We start from the raw sequence: 25,087 nt of genomic DNA, 5'->3' as shown, positions 1-25,087 counted from the left end.
TTTGGGAAAACAGTAAATGTATTTATTATATTATAAAGTAACATCAAACAAGCATTTATAAATATATTTCATTACATCTAAATAACATAATACATCTAAATAAAATATCTTAATATCACCATAGAGAATAGTTTAAGAACATGAAATATATTTTCTCTCCCTTTTTCTGTGCGTACCGCGTTAACACTAATATAATATATAAATAAATCAACAAGAAGAAATAGACATAGTACTAAAAAATCATTAAATTTTACTCTCTTTTTCAAGGCAAATCAATCAGTCTTATAGAACCCTCAATTAGAACAAAATGATTGTATTATTTAAAGGTACATATATATATATATATATATATAACCACAAGTTCAGTATTAACAAGATATATAGTTTTAGCGCAAAACTAACTCTGTGGGATGTATGCCGTGTACATCGATGAGTGTTTTTTAGAACTTTCAACGTTGTAAAATATTTACAACAAGAGAATACATTAAAATATAGTTCACCTATTTTTAAATACTATAGGATGTGTTTTATATTTATCCAAATATATATACACACTGAACAAACAATTTTAAGAAAATGATGGAGTTTTAAACCACAGTCTTATGATTGTAGCATAAATCAGCATCTCTCTTATTTTTGAATCTTATTTAACGCTACGCGAAATACGATGAAGATGTAATCACTTGATCATCTTGTATACAAACTATGTCTAAAGTATATATATACATTATATGTATATATATTACATTTTCTTTAGAAATACTGATCTCTTTCACTAGTCTGTATATACTTCCCTCTTCGTTCTTTCACCTTAATTTCTATTTTAGCACGTAGGTGATAAACGCGTATTTTGCTAGGACGTTCCCGTTCGCGTTCTAACTTTATCCTTCAGATAGTTGGCCACCTGTGTCTGTGAGTGCCTAATAGCTAATTGAAGGGGCGTGATACTTTCTTGATTCATGAGTAAAGGATCCGCTCCTGCACCTACCAGCTGTCTTGTAACAGTCATTTGTCCTGTTAATGCTGCTGCATGCAGTGCACTTTCACCATTCTGAAACAGTAATTATCTTTTGTAATTTTAAATGAACTATAACAAACAGAACACATTATCATTAGAATTATTATACCCTACAGTATCTAACATAGATATATTTTTCATAATTGTTTATAAATTATTTTTGTAATTTTTGTTAAATATTATATATTGAGTGTGATTTTTATAGATTTGTCGAGAATTTTGAGTTTCAGTTTAAGAGACACTTGTACTTACTGGAAGAATACCAAGAGATGGACGGTACTTGAGTAGCTCGCCTACAACAGCGGTATGACCCTTGTGAGCCGCCTTGAATAGCGGAGTCGCGCCATCCTATAAAAGAAAACACTCTACACCAACCATTCTTTTGAAAAGTCGATTCCAGCTTCCTCTCTTTGTCCGATTATTCTCGACTTACGTGTCTGGTGGCATCGACCTTCGCACCAGCTTTCAAAAGCCTCCTCACAACGTGATCGTGTCCCATTTGCGCTCCTATCCATAAAGGCGTGGCACCATCGGTTCTTGCCGCGTCCGTTTTTGCCCCATGCTCCAGAAGAACCTCTAGGATACGTAAGTGGCCATTTTGAGCGGCGATGAATAATGCCGTGGCCCCATCCTACAAATATTAAGCAAATTGTTACCTTTTTTTCTTTTTTTAATTCGATAGTCGCTAACTATACGTTAGGAATAATTCTTCTACATTTGATAAACGACATTCTTTATCGTAAAAGTCCAACCAAACCAGCTCACCTTCATGTAAGCGTTCGGATTGGCGCCTCTTTCAATCAGTCCCTCAACAACATCTAGGTGACCGCACTGGCACGCGACAAAAAGTGGGGTACCGCCGTCCTGCAATCGCAACCAGAAATTGTCGAACGTTTTCATTTCACCTGGCTACACGATACTCTTTAGTACAGTACAACTTACTATGCTGCAAGAGTCGACGATGGAACCGTGCTCCAACAAAAGGCTGGCGATGTCCATGTAGCCACCTTGAGCGGCGAAGAACAACGCCGTGGTACCCGTCTAAAAATAAAAAGTAATACAGTGTAAAAGATTTGAGTAAGATGTCGAGGCAATTATATAAAGTGCCAGAAAGCTTCCCGAATTTTATGGCAAGGAAAGAAGACATACGATCTATCTAGGATTACTGTTTTGCTACTTCTGTAAACAGAGTAGAATACGTTAGAGTAGAATAAAATATAGAAATAACTTTGGTACAAAGTGTTACAATATTATCAACGTTATAATACTAAAGTTTGTTTTGCTGTAATTAAAAATATCTACAAGAATCGACTGTAGGATTCATAAAAGCGTAAAATCGTAGCTTTGTCTATAAAACTTGACTGAATATACTATTTTTATTGTCTGTCGGTATTGACAAAAAGAAAAGAGAACAACGATTCCCAAAAAAGTATATCGATATCGATTATCGGAGTACGAAGAGAAAGCTGAAAATAGAGATTGTCGAAGAAACAATAAAACGCTTCTACACTTTCGAAAGTGGTAATAATAATAACTACGTAAATTCCAGAATATCAATGTATTCCAAAAGTGTTTAAAAATCCAATTTTACCTGAAAAAATATTGCAAAATTTCAGTCATTTATTTTGAATGTCAGATATATATATATATATAACTGAATAATTAGTAGCACATTCGGTGTTCAAATGTCACATCCTTCTCAAGTTCCGCATGAATAACCCATGAATTTTTCATTTTATTATCCCTGATGAGACGCGCCTTTCTACCTGTATATATTCAGACCGAATTTATTATTACTATCGCCAGCTCCTTCTGTGATGGTGATACCTACGGATAATTGACAGCGAGAGCGACATCCTGTCGCCTTTGCCGCGACACAGTACCTATTATAATACGCCAGATATGTCCTTCCTGCGTTTATGAAGAACTGATACCTGACTGTTTATTTAATGTCTTCAGAACAATTAATGTACTATCGATTGAACTCTATTCTGATCGTAATAGAATATTTCTATCATTGTAACGTAAGATTCCAATATCCGCTGATGATTTACAAAGAGAGCAATTAGAGGATAAATGCCGGATCCGAATAACCGAATAAAAAGAGAGCGATTTCGAATCGAATATCTATCCATTGGTAAAGGAGAGAAAGTACTGGTGTGCGTTTCGAATATCCACGAAAGGAACAGCATGTGTTCAGACCGATGCAAACCGAACCTGTTCAAATGTCAGCTATATGTATATGCACTTTCACTGACGTTGTTTCATTGCCTTGAAGTATCGATAATCGCTGCCGAAAAAACTAGGTATCTCGATCGATTTGTCGTTCGAATTAGGCTATGTTCCCCTTTTTGGTTGCATGTACATACGTGTATTTCGTTTATGGTTCTATATAGAGAAATTACCACAGTGTTCTAGGTGCACACTTGCACAAGTTTCACGGAGTTCCAATGTTTCCTCAAGCATATCAATCCAAGAGACATAATACCTATCCATTACAAACCGCAGAAATTCTATAACGACGATCAACCTGTCTCTAGTCACGGTAACAGTCGCCGTCGTGGTTGAATATTTTTTACTCCACTCAACCTGCATTCGATCACGCGTACGTACGTCATAGTCGAGGATCTTGGGAATGATATACTATTCCAGTTCTTAACGACTTATGATTAAATACTACAGTCATACTAATCTGAGCTCTCGTGCACGATTGAATTAATATTGTTAGTGAAATTTTACGAGTTATCAACACCGATACTCGGTAATAACAGAACAGAAATCGTACATGAAAATTTTATAAATGTTGTTACTTGTAAATTCGCAAATATCGACAACCTATCGTGTAAAAGAATCCTGCTGATGATAAATGTTCAAACAATTTTCAAAATTAAGAACTCCAGGTTCATTTTATAGAAATTAATCTTTAGTGAGGGTCAAACTTGAAGGTAATTCGGCACTATCAACGATTCCCGAGAAATACACTTATCAAACGATTATCTGGTGCTGATTTCGTAAAACAAGAATCTGCAAGTACAAATACAGATGTAGGAATCCTGCGGTGTAAGTAACGGGCGTAAAGTAGGACGAGATAAAAGGTCAAAGTTATTTTTGATACCAGTCTAAACCTCCTTTGCCCTGTAGTTTAATTAATTTGTTGAATCTACTGCGGGCGAACGCGGTAATTAGTGGCAAATGGTGCATGGTACCTGCGGCGCGTATTGCACCCTGGTCCCCGGTAGATGATGATCGTATCAATGAATGCGTGCCGCTCAAAACGGAGAGGATGCTCGGACGGATGATGGGCATCGCCGATTTATAATGGACTTATTACTTCCTGCGCGCAATTTGCTTTCCAACGCACGCTACTTTATCGCGCTTGCCGTATTTATGCGATACAACACGCTTTCGCGTGCTACGAGCTTGATAGCTTATTTGAAATTCTTATGAAGCGCCGGCGAAGTTTGGAAAATTTCCGTCAGATCAGTATGTTCGGGAATCTCGAAGAAACGACGAACGTATCGTTGTATCGATAACATATGTACCGATGATCTTTTCCGTGTGAAAATAAACGGTTCCTGAAGAAACAAATATTTGAAAATTGGAAACTTTCAATCTCTTTCATCTTCCTAGTATTCTTTCGTTTTCATGAGCGATAAAAATTGAGAGTAATAGTTTCGGGAACTCATGACTCAGATAATAGGTATCTGGGCCAATATATATGAACAAGATAAGATTACGATAAGTCAGCCGTGTTAGATACCAGATCTTTAGTTTCGGAATGCACTCTTAAGTTTAAGCCTTCATAAATTAAGCCAAAAAATAATATTTCGTAGAAGGGAATCTAACTACGGAAATCTCTTCACGGGTGGAACATAACCTTAAATTAAGAAAGAAATATTTCTGATACTGGATCGAATTAGTGAAGCCAGTTTGACCAGCATTTGAAAACGAAAACATTGATAGAGGATGCAACGTAGAATGCACGAAACTCGATATTCGAGTAACAAGATATTTGCTGCTAGCCACGAAAAAGATTTGTTTGAACCGGTCGAAAGTCTGTTTCTTGAACGAGGCCAAACTTAAGGGATCAGTGTGTCACGAACGCCCACGCACGATTTTCAAGCTGATACCGGTAATTTGTGCAGAAGCCGCGTTTAGACGCGCTGCACGTGAATCGTTCTACGCGGCTGGTCGCACATTACGGCAGACGTCGCTGCTAAAATGTATTAGAAACACGCGAATTGGCGTATACCCGCGATGCAACCTATCATGCTTCGCTTCAGCAACCTTGAATGTGCTTATACACGGTATAAGTATACATAGGCGTATTTTATATAGGTATCTTATGCGCCAGCAGCGAAGCTATTTACGAGGGAAAAAATCGTCCGTTATATTCAGGTCGCGCTTTTTAGAAACTACAGAACGAGCTATGGTTAATTGACCGACGTTAATGAATTCGCGTTTGAGCTTTCGATGCTATCGGTTTCTTTTGTTGTACATAGTTTTCAACGTTCACTTTTGCTGACTTTTTGCGTTATTGCATATCTCCTTCGATTAAAAAAATAATCTTTAAACCGTTCGTCCTTTAACTACAAAATTTCTATAATTGAAATTGAAAATTAATAATAAGGAGAAATCAATCTTGATTAAGTTAGATTTTAGTTTAGTAGTCATCTATATGTCACCACACGTTTGTTATATGCTTTGAAGCACGTCAGCATGGTTAAGAGGAACGTGCTCGTCACGAATCACAATGCTTAATTAAAAAATCAGAGATAACCCTATTTTCTAATATGGAAAACGAAATAGTCACGCTGTTTGTTCGATTCGGGAGAAGGCTTTTCCAATCTCTAATATGAATTAGAAACTCGCCTATCGGCCAAATAATCGAGCGACTTAAGATCGCTGACTCGCAGAAATAACCAGAACGACTCGCGATTAATTGCGCCTCTCCCGCATTTATATTCAAGCATCTACTTTTCCTCGGTTGACTCTCCTCTCTCTCTCGATAATTAGAACCGATCAAGAATTCATTTAGATCACCGATAAACCGTTGGAAATCGATATCAATGGCAACCGAGTCTAGTTTTAGGTTACTGACTAAGCAAAAAGAGCTACTAGAGTAGGTGTCAATAAAAATAAATTCTGGAAGTGAAACTACGTGGCATCGTTTGTGTAACGGGTCAACACGCGTTTAGCTCGCATAACGCGCGTTTGCGTAATTCATCCTATACAACATCGTCGCTTGGTCTCGAATACAAAAAAAGGGTTTTTCGACCTCTTTTTCCTTTTTTCGAGGCTACATCTCGAGTCACGTATTTGCAGGTCGATGTTTTTACACCTAAAGAAAGGAAGGACATACGGATATTATTTAGATTGTAAGAAATGTGGGAATTCATACGGATGATAAATGATTTTGAGAATCGAATAAAAGTTTATATTAGAATATTGGTAGGAATATCAGGAAAGATTCGCAGAATGCACGTGGAAGAGTCGAGAGATTCGTACGAGAATCATCAAGGAGAAAGAAAGTTTTGAGAGTCATCGTTACACTGCGGATGTTTATGCATTTATGGAAAATATTAAGATGCAAAAATGTACATAAAAAATACATGTTAAAGGATGAAACGAGTCACTGCTTAGGTTTCATCTTTTTAATCATGTTCATCTGTAGCCATTGTTACCATTATGTAGGTACATATCTTTTAATAATTTCTTTTAAACGAAGCCGTTTCTACAACCAAATTCGTTTATACATTACCAAAGAAAAAAAATAACAAATAAACTAATAATCGCAATGACGACAGGTAGCTTGCATAAATTATCGATGATTTAGTTAATGAATCACGCGTTTAAGTATTCCTTCTAATTGAATGTTAAGCGGACATTCCGTGGCCGAAAATCGCGACAGTGTCCTGTGTTCCATTGGATTTGCATACAATACCGTGATCCTCGATTGCACCGAGGGTATACGTGGGCTCAGCGATAAATCGTCGCGAGCCACTTAAAAAAGGCCACTCGACCGCTTCCTGGTGCCTCGTGTTACAAGTTACAAGCGACGAGCTTTTTATGTCGCACAGACTTTCCAAGCTCTGTGTGAGTAGACCAGAGAAGATAGCGTCTTCTTTCGTTTCTATTTTCGAAAAAGTAGAGACCGTAGCAAGGTTACACACTTGTTTCTACTCCTAAACCAAGATTAATAATTATCGAGAATGTAACGTGATTTGTAAAAATTTGTTTTATTATCGGATACGAGTAGAGTACGGTATCATCGTATGATAGGAATTAAGATAAAGATAGAAACAGTATCAAAGCTAGTTACTTCGAGGGAAATGAAATTAAATTCCGGAATACATATCGTAAATTTTAGATTTCAAATTTTCACGATAGTGAGATGCCGTGAAATTGGTTTTTCGGGAGTAATCGTGTTTGCATTTTACGCTCGTACTTTGCTCAAACCCCAATATCATGGTATACATCGTAAATATTGTTCTATTAGATTGCTTCGTAAGCTCTGTCTGCCAGAATCAGAGATAAATTTAATTTACAACATCCACTTATGTGGATACCTCTTTTATCAAAATCCTCGGATTTATATTTAAATAATTTATTTATTACACGCCATGTGTCGAGGCGGACAGAATTTATGCAGCACCCTAATATTTATAGAGCGCGAAGATAATAATTGTCTTTTTCTAATTTCCAATTATTAAAATTTTCTCCAGAATACTTTAACGAAACGACTTGTAATAATTTCTCCTAATTTACTAAGAAATCTAAAAGTTTAGGAAAAGGATTCACTCGACTACCAGATCACAAAAGGGTCGAAGAGATCAATTGAAACTATAACTTTCTGTGGTCACAAAGAGTATTTCCATTCAGTGGGTAACGGGGTTGCCAGGACGTACACGTTCAGCGGGTTTCATTCATTCTTAGTTCATTCATGGGCCGGCTACGTGTACTCAGGACTTACCAGCCGTCTGGCATTAGGATCCGCCCCTTGTTGCAGCAATTCGGTGACCGCTTCGATGTGGCCTCCGGCGGCGGCCAATATTAAAGGAGTCGTTCCATCCTGAAAACAAATTACCTGGTTAATGATCTGTCGGTAACAATCATAATTAGATCGCGGATATCTGTGCATTTATGACAAATCGTAAAGTACATACATTTAGAAAATAAAACATTCTTTCATTCGAGTTGAAATTCCTCACGTGTACCTATCTGTAAGAATATGAATTTGCATAAAGATCCACAGATTTAATCCTAATAAACCAACGCAGAAATATTTAATGTTTTCTCTCCTTTCATTTTTAATCAAATTTATATCACAGAACTTGAATAAACTTAATTCAAGTGGTTATAAATTCATCTGTGCGCAGTCGCGCGCACCTCGATATGATCTCCATAATGAGGACTCCCCTGCATTGCTTTCTAATTGATTTGAACGGAGCAAGTATCGTGATTACTCTTACAAACCAGTATCATTAAACAGGCAATTAAGCGTCGTAAATCTGTCGTGTAACTCCTTCGGTATCTTACGCTTGTTTCAAACTGTCTCTACTTTCTGCACTTCTTTTATATATTTCCGGTGTGTCGAATCACGCGTCGTCGCTGCATCAGTAATTTAGTGCAATAACGCGGCGATTGTTAGTAAGGTTCCTCAATTGATGCAACGACCAATCGAGAAGGCCAATCCTTAATGACGCGATTAATTTAACCGATCGTCTGCAAATTAGCAAAGGAAAATGACTTAAGATATTCTTTAAATGGTAGTGGGCAAACGGAAACGGCGCCATGACATTTAAAAGAAGGTTAACGTTAAAACTGCTACTTCTCTTGATCAAATTCCAAATTCCCCCGAATATAGCGGGTTAAATTTGATCGTCTGCCAAAGTGGAACGAATATCCGTGCGTAATCCAATAAGCCACTTTTGAAACTAGAAATAACGTTATTTGAATTCCTTCTTTCAACGATGCGTCGTTATTTGCATAATGAAACGACAGATCGTCTCCCGGTAATTGATTTCCTACGGTATCTATTGGTTCGATGTCGATGATTTCGTAGATGCGTCAATGAGAACGAATATATCTTTCCTCTCTTGCACAATAAACTTATTATATAATAATATTAAGCAAATTGACAAATTACAAATTAATGGATTATAGATTTCTTCTTTTACAATTGTATAATCCTTCGTGAAATAGGTTAATATAGATAACTTAGAATTTGTAGGATTTGCTGGTAAGACTTAATTTCTGTTACTACCAAGCTCGTTAATGTTATGCAAAGATATTCTGACTTGCTGATAATTATTACTTGCGATCTGTAAAATTTTGTTAATAATATTACTTCAGTTGCGTAAGATGGTTTCGATTTACCTTATCTTTGCAATCGACATGGACGCGACCAGAATCGAGGAGAACTCGAAGACGCTTTGCATCGCCACGTGCCGCTGCCAAATGTAATTCTACGTCCCAAGGTGATTCTTTCTATAAACAGAGAAAGAAATAAAGATCGTTTTAAAATTAGAGCAATTTTTATTCTATAATAACACCGGTCACTTTTTCTGATATTGTTTCTAATTCTACTTCGTTTCGTTTCCACGACTACTTTTACCAAAAGAATATTTTATGGTCCCCTGTCAACCACGTATCGATTAAGCAATCATAATTAGGGACGCTAGATGAAGTAAACTTGTTCGACTGTAACTGAAATCGCATTTTACGAAGCTATGCTCTGTGTTTCACAATTTCTCTCTCTGGTTTTCACGTGAAACTTTTCAATATTTTTAGAACACATACATACACACCTTTCGAATGTTGGTCTCAGCGAGAGCACCTATTAACGGAATTAATCGAAACAGAATGCTTATCCGTCATGTACGCCATGAAATCACGAAACGAGATCATAATTAAAATGTAAATCGACGGACAGAGTTGGCAAGCAAATATCGAGCAAACAAATTCTGCTCTCAAGAGGTACTAAAAACATTCTGAAAAAGAGCGCGTATTATATTTCATTTAAAAGGCAGTTGTGCAAAACAAGTTCTACGTAAATAATTCCTTTATGCAATGGATAAATCATGTAAGTTTATCAAAGTGCAATGTTACGTTGTTTAGCATCACTAACTTATGTTTCTAGGTCATCTAATGTTAAGCGCGACAATCAATGCATAAAAAGATTTCCCGTGATCTTAATCGATCGCTACAATCTATGATCGTGACTATTTCAAATTATTTATTCATACATGTTATTTCAAATTATTCATTTATTCATGTTATATTCAAATATTGTAAAACCCATAATCGGTGTTTACTCGTTCGTAGAATAAACAGGACAAGGTGTTAGCAACTTATTATACAGCTAAGAAGTGACATCAGTCCGCCATAAATTTCATCTGATCTCATCTAGTTTTATGTTCTTAAGCGTATACGTGCCACGTAAAGGATCACGAGCAAAGTCATTTTTTATTAAACCTTTTTTTATTAAACATATATATTTTAATGGTAAATGATAATTTTCATGAATATGTAAATGATAAGCATAAAAAATTAATTACGTTTTTCTCGGAGAACGTACATTTTATCTTTTTCTGAAACGATGATTTCAATTTAAAATTCTAGAAACAATATTTCAAATCTAAACCTTTTGCTCGATTATCCGAAGTTGCTTCTTCGAGTATAAAAAAATTGTATACGTGCGATTTATTAGCTGTATCATACAGTATCTTCGAAATTACATTAAAACAGTAATTTCTGTTTATTTCGAATTGCATACGAAAACGTGGCATGCAATGTTTCATTCAAAACATATCGATATAGTAAATTGCATACATTGGGTAATGAGTGAAATATAATTGAATTTTAACAGAAAAAAGCTCACCTTCATAGACATGTTCGATGAACACGTGTAGCTGGTACTGACGCAATTAACGTTTTGTTGTTATTATGAGAAAAAATATAAGCGCACTTAACGTTAATGTTGTAATTGCATCGCAGTGCATCGAGCATACTTTCGGCTAGATATCGTGTGTTATCTTTAATTGTAATATGTATATAATAAACGGTACATGTTTTAACATCGGACACACTTTCGTATCACAGTCTGTTTAAACACGCGCAACAGAACATTAACACACCTCACCGTGTTTACGAAATACAAAGGCACATCATAAAAGCATCATAATTTACCGGATGACTTCAAGTCACCGAATGCCCGATGGAACTATACGACAGTAATATAGACAAGGAATATTTCCTTCGATGTCCGCTTGGCGGCGATACTTGTCACGCGCAATTTTTTTTGCTCGTTTTTATTTTTAATTGGAATATAGATATATCGCATTATATATTTAATTTTCCTCATTATAAATATTGCTATTTTATAAAAATATTTTATTCTTTTATTGTTTTGTAAAGAAATATTACGAGTCATTTCATATGTTACTTTGTTATATTAATTATATTATATAATCGATTAAATGTTTATATTGTTTACAAATATTATGTTTACATTCATAAAAACTATAAAATTAATATCAGATTAATATGTATTCATATGGATGTATTAGAAATATATTTGAATCTCTAGAAATATATAGAGACTTATTGTCAATGTTGGTAAGCGTGATTTTAGTTTCTGGCATATATGCGTACAGTTATCGGAAAAGTTCTTTTGCGTACGGAGCCATTTTACCTTGCACATTTAGCATTCAAAAGTAAGAATATATCTTAATTTAAAAGCTCCTAGTGTTATAATTCTGTGCAAAACATAGTGTATATTATATATTTTAAACTCTGTTACAGATATAAAAATGGAGAACGACAACGGAGTACTTGTTGACTTGTACATACCAAGAAAATGGTATGTGATACACGTGGATTGCTGCTTTTAATAATATAACAATGTCCTTCTTTAAATAAAAAGTGCAAATATAGCTATAAATTAACGTTAAATCGGCTATAAATCTTATATAAATTGTATTTTATAGCTCATCGAGTAATCGTATCATTCATGCCAAGGATCATGCATCCATTCAATTAAGTATTGCTGATGTTGATCCTGAAACTGGACGCATGACTGACTCTCAAAAGATGTATGCAATTTGTGGCGCTATTCGTCGTATGGTACGTTATTTACTGTTGTACTAATTATTGGTAGAAATTAGCATTTTTTTAAATAGCTGCTTTCTTAATTTTTTCAGGGTGAATCTGATGATTGTTTGGTACGACTTGCAAAAAATGATGGTATATTACCAAAAAATTTTTAATCTATGATAATTATTTTATTCTTTCAATAAAAATATAAAAAAAACTAATACAATGTGTATTACTGAATCAAACTGCTAACTTCCATTGTACATATAATTTTATGAAAGTTCTATTATATATATCATTTATTATATAATTTGTACATAGAGTTTTACATATGAAATAATGGATCATTATATACATATATATGATACAGAAAGATAAATTTTTAGATATTTCATGCTTGTTACGATGGAATAACTTTTTTCGCTAGTTCCGTTTAAAAAATTATGTATGCAATGATTATATAAAAATAAAAATCATTTTAAAAAATATAGTTACATATGTCAAAAAAGTATGATTTCAAATATTAATATTTAACTGCATTTAACAAAAACATTTACAAATGTTTTAAAATATATATCCGTTTTAAACTTTGTATTATGCATGTAACGCCTCGAATAATAAGAGATAGTATAAATTCTTAAATATTTTGAAGATTTATCTAATATTATTTTAAGGACGTATATAGTATAAGTATAGTCTTGATCGATTACCATATTGTTTTAAAATATCAATTTATCACACACGAATTATTATTATAATTATTGGTAATCAAAAATTAGTGTACAATACTTTTTTTATTGTTTTTAATGTTTTGAAATTTTTAATATATTTGCGAGATTAAACAGTACATCTATTAAATGAGTAAAAATATTTCATGATTTTGTGCATATCTCCCTCATATCATAATTGGGAAAATATGGAAACTTGTAAGTATTCAATACACTTTAATTCTAAAAAATATTTCTGTTATATTATATTAGTATCATTTATTGGGAACTTCATCTTCAAGCATGAATATTGTTAAAATGTGATGGAACTGATTTGGAACTAACATGTCAGACATATTACCCTGAGTATATTCTATTGATACCATCTTTCGATTTTGATCAGTATGATTATTATATTGTATGATTAGGCCAATAGATTTATATATATTTAAAGATTAATAATTTTGAAAGAATAATTAATTCTTAATCACATTTGCAGTAAAATTTTATCTTTAAAGTAAATTAGTACATAATATTGCTTATTAAAAAAAGAAAAAGCAATAATATTAAAGATATAAAGGACTAAACGTTTTTTATATCTGTAATTTCGGAATCAATAAAAAATATAAGAGTAATACCAAGTAAAATTTAGATGCTACTTGAATTACTGCATTGAAACATTATATTATAATTTTTTTTAAATTCATGTTAACTACTATTTTCTTACAAAAATGTATTTTGCACATTACAAACCTATCTTTTAACTAAGATTTATTTATCTAATTGCAATGAATGTAGAAATTTCCTTAGGAAACGAAATTACTGGTCAATTATTCAAGGCAATCTATGACTTTATAAATTTTACATATATCTTACACTATTCTCGTAAACAGTTAAACCTGCGTATCAAACATTTAACACAGGAGTGTCTGATAAGGAATGAACGCGATTAAACCTACGATTTTTTAAAGTTGTAATCGATTCTGAAAGATCTGCTCTTTTACTAAAAAAATCAACTATAGCTTGACCTGTTAAGGCAGATGCCAAGAACTGTTCGACACTTATTGACCAATCTGGACCAGTAGATGCAACTACATTTGACGGATTCCCATTGCGATCATGTGACTAAAAATCATGTTTTATGTACAATTTATAATATACTCTAAGATAACTTAATATAAATAATATGTTACCCGTTCCACAGCTGGAGGTGTTTGTTGAACAGCAATAGCTGCCAAAAGTAAACTGTCTTCAGACTCATCTCGACCGACGTAAAACTTTTTACCAACATCGCCTAATTGGAGTAAAAGCGTACCTGTATGTAAGGAAAATGTTTTTTATTTAATATGGATTCAAGTAGTAATAGCACTTTGATATGTGTGTAATTTACCTATTGAAGCTATACAATGGTAAGTTTCTTGTTCTTCTGGTTGTGCAGGGAACATGTCATAAAGAGTTTTCCATAATGCAATGAAATGTCTTTGTGACATTTTTGGCACAGTTTTAAGATCCAGTGGGCTGTCTTTGGATGCTATCATGGAGCGTAAGCTTCCCATGCTTTGAACTTCCCATGATTGATCTCCCTGGCTGGTCAAACTTGTCGACCGAGATAAAGTACCGATACTCGGTTCTTCCGCTAAACTAACTGGCATTTCTAAAGAAGCAACGCTTTGTTCCATACTGTCAAAAAAATCTGTAGCTTCTGCTGCTACTTCAGCACCATCTAATATTGATATGTTTAACTTGTCTAAAGTAACAATAAACAGTTTCTTATTATAATGCTTTTAATTATAAAATAATATTTACCAGAATGCGTTGGCGATTCGAAATCAACAGGTGTAAGTAATGGTGGTAAGTGCAGAGTATATAAAAGTTTTAATCTTTGTGTTAAATCTGCAGTTGCGGTCATACCAATCGCTTGTACTAATTCCCGAAAGTTCAGTAGTCCATCACGATTACGATCCATTAACTGATATACAATACTACTTATGAACATTTTCTGTATTTGCTTGATCTTATTCAATAAAACTAACATACACATGGATGTTAATTCTCTAATATTATCTATTATTTTTCATAATTTTCTTTTTTTGTTATAAATAACTACACTTAAAAGTAGAAAATTATTTTGTAAAATTCGATTAACTTACACGAAATAATCGGGCGGCAAGAGATTCAGCTTGACTACATTTTCCCCATGGAGACAAGCCACCAAATAATATCCTAAATAGTTCAAAATCTACTTTATATGCCTCATAAGGTGGCTGTGTTGGATCATAACGATCAGGTTCAGATTTTCGTTGGCTCATTAATTCTTCTCTTACTAAACTTAACAAATCCTAGATAGTGATATCATTGTTTTTTAAGCATCTGTGTTTTCTGAACGTATACTTTCTTAAATATATTAATACCTGCAGTTCTTCCATTGTCATATATTTGTCAACAATAACACTTCTAATTACATTTTTCTCGATTCCATCTTCCAAACTTTGAACTACCCTAAGCCTGTGTTTTAAACGAAGTCTTTCTATTCCACCAATAGTCAAAGATCCATATCTTGAATATGCTTCATATATTAAAGTCTGAACAGATATACTCTAAAATAATAAATACAAATAAAATCATGAATCTCCGTAAATATAACAAATGCATAAAAGCGTTTTTACTCTATTAGGAGCAGCACTATCAACTGGTCTAGGAAGTATAAGTCCTTCATCATTGAATACACCCCCAAGGTAATCTGTTAATAACTGCATTGCTTCACCATCGTCACAGCAATTTAACAATTTATCCTGATTCCACTCCAGTACTGTCAATGCTATCTGACACAGGAAGAAAGACCTGTTTACTTCAAATTTCTTCTGTATGTATTTTATTCTGTATTCATTAGAAAGGATATCAATAAAATTCAATATCTTCGCTAATAAAAAATAATTAAGGAGCTAAAAACAAAATATATGTACATAAAATATGTTATACCTGGAAAATTACTTTTGCTCCATCATAGAAAAAGCAATCCATTATATTTACTGCGCTACTAGTTGGCATAACGCTTAAAAATATGGTTAAGAACCATGAAAGTGATATAACTTTAATGAGACCAAGTTCCTGCAATCTAGCATGTAAAGTTGGTAAGTGTTCAGCAGCTAGCTCTTCTAAAAGACCTTGGTCAACAAGAGCACCGACTACTCTTCTGTCATAATAATCAGGTAATAACGATTCACATACATTACATAACTGCCAGAAAGCAGATTCTTCTGAACAATAGATCAATAGAACTGAAGCCACTATATTCATGGCCTGACAATAGCCTGTTTTAAGACAATTAAGATTAAATAATTTTTGAAAACTTTATAATGATAAATTTTACGAATAAAATTTTTACCGATTTGTGGATTTTTCCAAGCGTATGCAGAAAGAACTCTTCTTAAAGCGCTGATTCCAGTGTCAGATTGAAATGCTGGATGCTCGGGTAAAGAACGATGCAAATCTCGTTCTATTTCTTCATTTGCTTGACAAGACTTACCCAATGATTGGTCAACTAACGATTTATAAAGTCCTGGATTCATTACCATTTCGTTTAACGCACCTAGAAATAAATTGAACTATGTTATATCATTCAATTATATGGTAATTATTATATTGACTGCATTACCTGAAAAGGTAAGCCAAACTTCTCCTCTAAGAGACTGTGGTATACCCTGGATTATAAGTTTTGCTGTCTCTGTTGTTCTGTACATTGTAATACCTCTACCATACTCTGCAAAATGGAGTTCCCATTGTTTTTCTTTAGCTTCTTGTTTTAGTGTCGCTTCATTGCTTAATGGAGCTTTAAACAGAGTCATTAATGGTGGTTGTGGTTTCCAGTCATTAGCGGTTTTAGTTTCCCCATTGCTGCTATCACTATGTAAACTGTTATGAAAAAATGCGTGATCGACGCTCCTATTTGAAAATATATTAATTACTATATAGATATATTACATATTAAATTGTATGGTCAAAACTAAAAATATTAAGTGGAAACTTACAAATTTGATAGTTTAGATTTTGCTAATAATTCAGATATTTTCTGAACAACAAAATCTCGATCGTGAATCTGAGCAAATAAAAACGACGATCGAGCAGTTGTTACTAGAATAGATTTGTCTATTCCTGTACTAGTTGACTGATTTTCAGCTGGTTCAATAAGCCTTACTTCTCTTAAAGGTATAACTAAACTTACTAATCCTCTTACCTACAATGAAATGGATATTGAATTACGTAATTAAACATAAATTTATACATATTTACATTTATTTAAAATAATCAATATATTTACTCTGCTTTCAAAACAAAGGTAATTCTGGGAAAGAAATATTTTTCCCCAGGCATATCTTTTATTGTATGGTGTCCATAATGTTGCATCAATACTACCATCTAATTTTTCATTTCCTGGTAGTCTGAATTGTAATCTATAAGCTTCAGAATGTGCTCTTGCATCAAGATCTCTTTTTAAAAAGGATGGTTTTTTAGGTACGTTTTTGCTGAAAATATAATTATCATTATAATCAATGTACACAAATTTTATTCAGAAACCTATAAGTGACTTCAAATACCTCAGTTTATTTAATAGTTCTCTATCCTCGTTAAAGCCACTTTTTTCATCTATAAGCCTAGCAAAAATAAAATAACATTAATTTATTGAGTACATTTTCTATCTATACTCTTACATTCTTATCTATTGCATATAAATAATATTACCTTTTCATAGCAATATTTGTAAGCTGCTCCATTAACGAATATGTATCTGATTTATGAAGAAACATTGAAAAATAATGCTGCAAATGAAATAAAATATTGAATGCTACAGATAGTGTAATAATATAAATAATAAACAATCACAATATCTTATTTACCTCTTTATTGTCTCTAGTTACAACACGTATACTATCTGGAAATAAGATGGAATTAGTTTTGCTTAATTCAGTAATGTCTGCCCATCTTATAATTAATTTTGTTTCTCTTGCCAATATATAGGCATAAAAACACATATGATTTATTGATAAATATAACCACCCCTGTCTAGGCAAACGAGATTTCCAGTAACTAAAAAGATACAGCGTTATGAGATTTTCTAAATTTTATTGAAATTTTATATACTTTTAAGTTAATTATACAAGTACCTGCATGAATAATAATTGACCAATTTATCTTCTTTTGGTATATTGAAAAGTTGATGAAATTTAAAAGATACGGTTTTAAATGATTCTGGATCTTCTTCTGTGGATAACATAGACTTCAATAATACTATACAAAAATTTTATTTTTTAATCAATTTCTCATAACAACTTACCGTCAGCAAATTGACAGTCTGGTATATTATTTGCAATAATAGATTGTATTTTACAACAAACAAATTCAGTTATTTCTTCTTCAGTATCAAATGATGTTAATGTATCCATCAAGTTTGAGTGAAGCCATTCCCAATCTTGTAAAATTTCTTCATGTGTCAAGGAACATGCAACTGCTATAAGTTAAAAAAATTATTTTTAAAAGATTTTTATCTATAATAACAATTTCTTATATTAATATAATATGAAGAAACTATAAAAAATATAAGTATTTTATCTTATTGATTTATATTGAAATATTTTACCCCAATAAACTTCTGATGATGGCGTTTGATGTAATATTCTAAATGGTGGAGGTTTAGTGTCAAAAACGCTATCCAATGTCCCCACCAATATAGAAGTAAGGCCTTTTGTCTTTCCATGTCCTTTACGGCGTTGTAAAACAAAATATACAGTTGCTTGTTCTGTTACCCTGCATGACAGAGACAACAAAATTCAAAGACAACATTCCTGTTTGAAAATCATTCTAACACATGAGATAAATTCTGTTTATTTCAAAAAACATAATAAAAAAACTAGGTGTAATGTCAAAGTATTTTTAAAATACATAAAAGTGAAGTGTTATAAACTCAATTGTATGGTACATAAATCCTTTAAAGTAGAAACGAGTCATAAAAAATACAATAAAGATATGACAAATAAACTTCAGTAGTAAAGGCCACAATTTTATTGTGTAAACCATAATATTACAAAAAAAAGGCAACAACTTTACATAATTTTATATTTACATTTTTGTAAATATCTTTCACCTTTTTTCATTTATATTTTATTCATAAATTCATTTGTATTTTACTCATATCACCGAATGAGAATGAATTAATGTCATAGATAATAATTGACGAAATGATTCTAATAAAGCGGATGTCTGTTATCGATAATAAACCATATACACCCTCCCACATACAATGTATTATAATTTATACTCCTACACTGCATGATGTATAACGTAAGAAAATACATCTAGCGATGATTTACGGTTCTAACGATAGTAACTCTAACTAACAAGATCTAACGGACACGTAACGTTTAATACCGTCAAATATATTTACGAGATGTAAACAAATAATATTATGTTAAATACAATACAAAAATGACAAATCAATTAAAAAAAGATAATTATTTTTCTGTTTAGACTAGTATATACATAAGCTTGTAGAACTCTGGCAAATAAATAAATGCTCGAAAATTACTTAAATCCTTGAGTGTACGTCTGTCAGCTGTCTTTGACGTACGATGTAAACAGTAATTGTAACGGAACATTGAACATCGTATACACGTATCAATTTACCAAAGAGCATTTGCCAGTAGAACCTCTTGTGGCTTCACCCACATATTGACCACTGTTCTTCCAGCACATATGGCACTAACGATACGAATTCAAGCACACTTTATCCAAGACACTAGCAAATTCGCCGTCTGGTCAGCAGAAAAAAATACTTGCCAAAGATAAATACTAACATGAACTCCACTACGAGTCGGTCGTTGTCAGCTGCGTCGATTCCTGCAATTTCGCCATATTCTCAATCTGAAATGTTACTAAATATTCAACATTCTTGTTTTACAAAAAATTTCTTATCTTCTGAGAAACATTTTAACATTTCTTATATATTATACAAATTGAATAAAATATGATTATAAATAATATTATTGTGACATATAAATCATTATATCAAAATTTATAAATAAATAATTATGTAATTATTAAGTTAATATTATCTTTTACAATTATAATTGTTAACGTATTATGTATGTGTACATATATAGAGAAATCTTACAAAAATAATTTTTACTTTGCAGTAAATATATTGTAGGTAGATGTCGCTACAATTTCTAATTCATGTAAACTTGTTAAGTAATAACCAACCGTGGTAGTAAAAATTACGATACGGTAGAAGTTGGGGTACGGGAATAAGTTACGTCTTCTTGGGAGATCTTTTATTGTAGAGAAAATGGCGTCTCTCGCAAGAGTCCGTCTTTTAATGAGAAATACCGGTACATTTAGAAATTCGATCAGACAAACGTGCTTACGAAGTGCCATTACACAACTTCAATTAAATGAACGATTTTTTCACTGTAATAGACAAAATATCATCACCCATGTACCGCAGGTAAACACTGCCTTTTTCCATGGTTTTCATAAATTCCTTCTGGTCATTTCTACATTGTACTTCAATTTGAACATTATATAATCAAAATAACCTGAATTTTAAGAAATCAGTGAATATAAATGTATTCAGAGTATAAGATTCGGAATATTTCATTAGTTTAGTATGTATGTTATGTTTTAACTAGATTGAATATCCGTAAAGTAATAGAGTCAGTAAAATTCAATCTTACGACACCAAAATTTAAATTTTCTTTCATTAATATTATCATGTTCGAGAAATATAGAGTTGTCATGTTATATACTCAAAATCAATACTTCTCCTATTCATCTATAATGTCTATTAAAAGCTTTGTAATATATATAATAGAATTATTATAATTATATTAGTTATATATATGTTCTATTTATTTTATGACACGTGAATAATATATGATGATATTGTATATATAGGTAAACATACAATCTGTACGTCTGTACAGTGCAACACCTAAAACTAAGGAACTTGAAGATCGTGTTTTAAATGTGGTCAAAGCTTTTGATAAAATAACTGATGAAAAGGTTGTACAATTATATATTTCTTTTTACATATTATTATTTTACAGGGCACACGAGTCAAGCAGGTGCGCCAGTACAGTCATGCTGCACCATTATCGCTTGATCTTATTCGCCAGCGTGTACTGTTAGTACTCAATCTCTATGATAAAGTTGATCCTCAGAAGGTATCTATTCACAAGATAATATAACATTAAAAGATACTTGTGAAAGTATTGTGCAAATGATAAAATTTACCAATCTCTGTTGAAAATTTAATTTTTATAAGTTTATTAATCATATTTTATATAAATTGTAATATTTAATAGCATTATCATTCATTTTCTATATCTGTTGGAACACCTTGATATAGATAGCTTCTCAGAAAAAAGAAATTATTAATTAATACCTCGCTTGAATCGTAGTGTCTTTGTAATAAATTTATACATATATATATATATATATACATATATGCATAAATTCAATTGTTTACCAATTTTTGAAGCATATTATAATTAGAAAATTAACTTTGTGCAGTTATCTTTGGACTCTCATTTTATCGACGATCTTGGTTTGGACTCCTTAGATCACATAGAAATTATAATGGCCATGGAAGATGAATTTTGCTTTGAAATACCAGATATGGATGCAGAGAAACTTTTACGACCTAGGGATATAGTACGTTACGTTGCCGATAGGGAGGATGTTTACGAATAAATATTAACATAATATAAGTTATCTCATTAGACAAGTTTTTTTATTTTTAAAATCATTATATTAGAAAGTAAAAGTTAGACTTTACTTATTCTGTATATAATATAAATATAATAAAAATAAAATGAATCACTAGATTGAATTTTAAATTATATTGCCTTGTATTTATTCTAATTTAATATCAAATAAAAAAGTATACGTCTATTGCATATTTTTATTTCATATATAAACATCTAAGTATACATTATTTTTAAATGGAGAACCATGTGCCACCTAGTTGTAGTGGCAGTGATATGGTGTCGCTACTCTCTACTAGGCCGACATTACGACACTCAGATCTTTTTTTTATTTGATTCAATCGAACGTGCACGCTAATCGAGTGCAACAATTGGAAAAATGAAGATGGCGGACGGATGTGTATTCTTCAGAAGAAATAGACCCGGAACTACAGCAAAGGTTAATAAAAATGTTAACTTTCATGAGAATTTATTGTTTTCATGTCTTGTAGGCTATCGTTCAATGATGGTTCGGTTATGTACAGCGTATTTACAGAAATATCCAAACGTGCCTTTGACATATCTTTGGAAAATCAATGAACGCTCTATAAAGAAATTATTGTTTACAAACTAATAATTTATTATATTTCGTTTACATTGTTTTAAATTTTCAGTAGCGTACTAATCGTGTCTAAATGCTAATACGCCCATAGTTATATATTTGTAGAAATATATTTTACTGATAAAGATATAGATTTTGATAGATAATATTTAGTACAATATTTACTGCTTTTTAACAATTAAGTAATTATTATAATAGATTGTACATGTAATAAGCGAGCCATGTAAGTGACACTGGTTGCTCATTTCTTATTAAACATTCGTAATTTAAGAACCTTCTTTGTTTAGAACTTTTGTAGGTGGCCTGATGAACCCTTTGAAGAAATGGACAGCACGTTGGCAGTGCAACAATATATTCAACAGATGATTAGAAGAGATCCATCTAATGTCGATCTAATATTGAAAATGCCAGAAGCACAAGATGAAGCAGTATGGAAATACGAACATTTAAGACAGTTTTGTATGGAACTCAATGGTTTAACAGTAAGACTGCAAGCAGAATGCCATCCAGAAGCTTGTACTCAAATGACAGCTACTGAACAGTGGATATTTCTGTGTGCTGCACATAAAACACCTAAAGAATGTCCAGCTATTGATTATACACGACATACACTCGATGGTGCAGCTTGTTTGCTTAACAGTAATAAGTATTTTCCTAGCAGGTATATAAAAATAGTATCAAAGGATTATTATAGATAATTAGAATATATAAATATTTTTTATCTATCTCTCTATTTCTTTATGTTTTACTTCAGAGTAAGTATCAAAGAATCTTCAGTAGCAAAACTTGGATCTGTTAGCCGAAGAGTTTACAGAATCTTCTCTCATGCATATTATCATCATAGAACAATATTTGATGAATTTGAGAATGAGACTTTTTTATGCCGCAGGTAGAATGATTAATCGTAAAAGCATAGATAGAAGTATCAGTATTTTATTAATTCATTTATTTTGATCATTGATCTTTTTTCTTTTAGGTTTACAGCATTTGTGACAAAGTATAATTTGATGTCAAAAGAAAGTTTAATAGTACCAATTATGGAAGAAGAAGGAACAACAGAAAGTGAAGCGTAGAACTTGAATGTTTATTTATATTGTCCAAAATTGATTTGTCAAATTTAACGAAATCATTGGTAATATTGATATATCGCTGAAATATCTCTTGTAGTTCTAATTATTACAAGAGTATTGAAATTTTTTGCTAATCTGTCTAGAAATATATCATTAGAATTTCTTGTTATTAATTGAATTAAGATTCATTTTAATACAGTCTTTGCTAGCAGGAATTTATTGTATAAAGTAACTTTTCTTGCTTAAAAATTATATTTATAGTATTCACTTATCATCGAATGTGTAAAGTGTGGAAGGTATAGTTGAAGTTATGATCCAGCCATTACTAAGTCTTTGTATAAAGATGAATTTATTTTAAACAAATGTATTATACCTTCTACACAATACATTAAATTAAAATAATTCTGTACTAATGAATTTTACATGAGTTTACATTTTTAATGTAACAAAATAATTTTAAATATTTTTGGAAACATAATTTTACCAAATGGCATTTCATGAAATAATATAACAAGAAATTCAAGAAAATTTAGAATAAAATTATTCAATCTTTTACATAGCATATCTTTATATATTTTGTACCTTCTTTTTTGTATAAAAATATTTAATTTTATTGACGCTATATATAAATTTAGATTTCTCTTTTGTAAGTAGCCTTATTACGATGTGTTTGACTAATTCGAAATCTAACATTAAATATCGATATTTTTTTCTTACTTTATTGAGTCATCATAAAAAAATGGATATATTTACTGTAGCAAACGTTATCAATATAACGTAACTATAATCATCGTGCAGTAACCAAATGAAGCAAACATTTATATGCATTATTAGTAATGATAGTAAATGTGTAGTGTTCTTATTTATAACATATTTATCTTATGTGGGATTGAACTTAAAATGTTGACTTTCTTCTCCTGTTACCGGTATAACTCTTAATATCGCATAGTCCGTTTAAAAACGTTATATTTTTATTGTCTGTAAAGCATTAAACATAAGAAGGATGATACGGATCTGTTATATTATCAAGGAACACACGTTTTGAAAATGAGACTAGAGAATACAAGTGAATATTATTTTTTAGTTTGTTTTATAATCATTTATCTATATTAATTGACATTAATTTTTTACCGATTAATAATTCTGCCAATGAGAAAGTTGAAAGTGTTCTCTAGTTTTCTCGGTAAGAAAAACAATATCAGTGCTGGGAGATTATCCATACTACTGCCGAATACCTAAGCTCCATAATAAGTAGTTTATAGTAGTAATTGACATAATATGAAAATGAAAAAAAGAATTAAGAATACTTTGGAATTTATTGGTTTATTAATGTATCAATCGTGATTAATTCAAACAATGTTTTTTGTAAGCTTATACGAATTTGATACTAAGAATATATTACTAAAAAAAAAGAAAAAAAAAAAACAGAAATAATTGCAAAAATGTACTCTCTTCCAGTTTCACCAACGGTGAGGAACATAATCATCATGAAAGAATTTTTTAGTAATTTCATTTACTGTTGGTGAAATGTGATGTTTGCTAATCGTCTATTGCGAATAACTTTTTCTAAAACCAAAAGACAAAAGATCTTATAATTAAATTTCTGTAGAAGGCACTGTAATTTTCATAGTATATGTTATAAGACCGCAATGTGCATGCATGCTATTGTAATACTGTATATATAATTTGTAAATAAGAAATCTAATAACGATAAGATCAGTTAATAGAGATTGGAATAAGAGAAATGCACCGAAGGCGCGTGATTATTTCTATAATAAACATGCATGTACTGACAAGGAATAAACTTTTTACTTAATAAGAACCATTGTATCGCT

At 31.8% G+C, this 25,087-nt stretch overlaps 5 protein-coding genes across 10 annotated transcripts; 3 read left to right on the top strand and 2 right to left on the bottom strand.

Moving 5' to 3' along the window:
- Positions 1–11,247, bottom strand: LOC126916014 (ankyrin repeat domain-containing protein 29). 3 transcript variants are annotated; one of them, XM_050721362.1, is made up of 9 exons: positions 9,829–10,024; positions 9,398–9,508; positions 8,185–9,342; positions 7,992–8,090; positions 1,961–2,059; positions 1,784–1,882; positions 1,452–1,649; positions 1,271–1,366; positions 1–1,051 (listed from the first exon to the last, which is right to left on the bottom strand). In XM_050721362.1, the coding sequence occupies exons 3-9, from the start codon at positions 8,200–8,202 to the stop codon at positions 854–856; spliced, it is 807 nt and encodes a 268-aa protein (XP_050577319.1). In that variant the 5' UTR covers positions 8,203–9,342; positions 9,398–9,508; positions 9,829–10,024; the 3' UTR covers positions 1–853. The 3 variants fall into 3 exon arrangements, with proteins under 3 accessions (XP_050577319.1, XP_050577318.1, XP_050577317.1); XM_050721361.1 differs by lacking the exon at positions 9,829–10,024 and adding an exon at positions 9,636–9,772; XM_050721360.1 differs by lacking the exons at positions 8,185–9,342; positions 9,829–10,024 and adding an exon at positions 10,902–11,247.
- A 358-nt stretch (positions 11,248–11,605) lies between these two features.
- LOC126916038 (40S ribosomal protein S21) lies at positions 11,606–12,341 on the top strand. Its single transcript, XM_050721393.1, has 4 exons — positions 11,606–11,736; positions 11,825–11,882; positions 12,010–12,145; positions 12,223–12,341. The coding sequence occupies exons 1-4, from the start codon at positions 11,667–11,669 to the stop codon at positions 12,286–12,288; spliced, it is 330 nt and encodes a 109-aa protein (XP_050577350.1). The 5' UTR covers positions 11,606–11,666; the 3' UTR covers positions 12,289–12,341.
- Positions 12,342–13,652: 1,311 nt separating this feature from the next.
- Positions 13,653–19,769, bottom strand: LOC126915955 (TBC1 domain family member 9). 3 transcript variants are annotated; one of them, XM_050721207.1, is made up of 19 exons: positions 19,671–19,769; positions 18,458–18,624; positions 18,155–18,328; positions 17,985–18,081; positions 17,718–17,907; positions 17,563–17,639; positions 17,418–17,474; positions 17,141–17,345; positions 16,851–17,056; positions 16,478–16,764; positions 16,208–16,411; positions 15,802–16,133; positions 15,489–15,644; positions 15,234–15,419; positions 14,973–15,161; positions 14,629–14,791; positions 14,213–14,569; positions 14,016–14,137; positions 13,653–13,947 (listed from the first exon to the last, which is right to left on the bottom strand). In XM_050721207.1, coding segments are annotated over exons 1-19 (3,390 nt in total). In that variant the 5' UTR covers positions 19,673–19,769; the 3' UTR covers positions 13,653–13,728. The 3 variants fall into 3 exon arrangements, with proteins under 3 accessions (XP_050577164.1, XP_050577162.1, XP_050577163.1); XM_050721205.1 differs by lacking the exon at positions 19,671–19,769 and adding an exon at positions 19,501–19,664; XM_050721206.1 differs by lacking the exon at positions 19,671–19,769 and adding an exon at positions 19,501–19,664 and having other exon boundaries at positions 14,213–14,545.
- Positions 19,770–20,044: 275 nt separating this feature from the next.
- LOC126916031 (acyl carrier protein, mitochondrial) lies at positions 20,045–21,716 on the top strand. Of its 2 annotated transcripts, none has more exons than XM_050721383.1 (3): positions 20,045–20,320; positions 20,922–21,038; positions 21,388–21,716. In XM_050721383.1, the coding sequence occupies exons 1-3, from the start codon at positions 20,162–20,164 to the stop codon at positions 21,565–21,567; spliced, it is 456 nt and encodes a 151-aa protein (XP_050577340.1). In that variant the 5' UTR covers positions 20,045–20,161; the 3' UTR covers positions 21,568–21,716. The 2 variants fall into 2 exon arrangements, with proteins under 2 accessions (XP_050577340.1, XP_050577341.1); XM_050721384.1 differs by lacking the exon at positions 20,922–21,038 and adding an exon at positions 20,770–20,877.
- A 136-nt stretch (positions 21,717–21,852) lies between these two features.
- Positions 21,853–25,074, top strand: LOC126916021 (MOB kinase activator-like 4). The gene is made up of 4 exons (XM_050721371.1): positions 21,853–22,020; positions 22,470–22,843; positions 22,937–23,071; positions 23,159–25,074. The coding sequence occupies exons 1-4, from the start codon at positions 21,961–21,963 to the stop codon at positions 23,253–23,255; spliced, it is 666 nt and encodes a 221-aa protein (XP_050577328.1). The 5' UTR covers positions 21,853–21,960; the 3' UTR covers positions 23,256–25,074.
- The last annotated feature ends 13 nt before the right edge of the window (positions 25,075–25,087 follow it).

The sequence above is a fragment of the Bombus affinis genome, chromosome 5, assembly GCF_024516045.1.
Source record: "Bombus affinis isolate iyBomAffi1 chromosome 5, iyBomAffi1.2, whole genome shotgun sequence".
NCBI classification, from domain to species: domain Eukaryota; kingdom Metazoa; phylum Arthropoda; class Insecta; order Hymenoptera; family Apidae; genus Bombus; species Bombus affinis.
The sequence above is the reverse complement of the archived record's forward strand: the minus strand, read 5'-3'. Positions and strand labels throughout refer to the sequence as shown.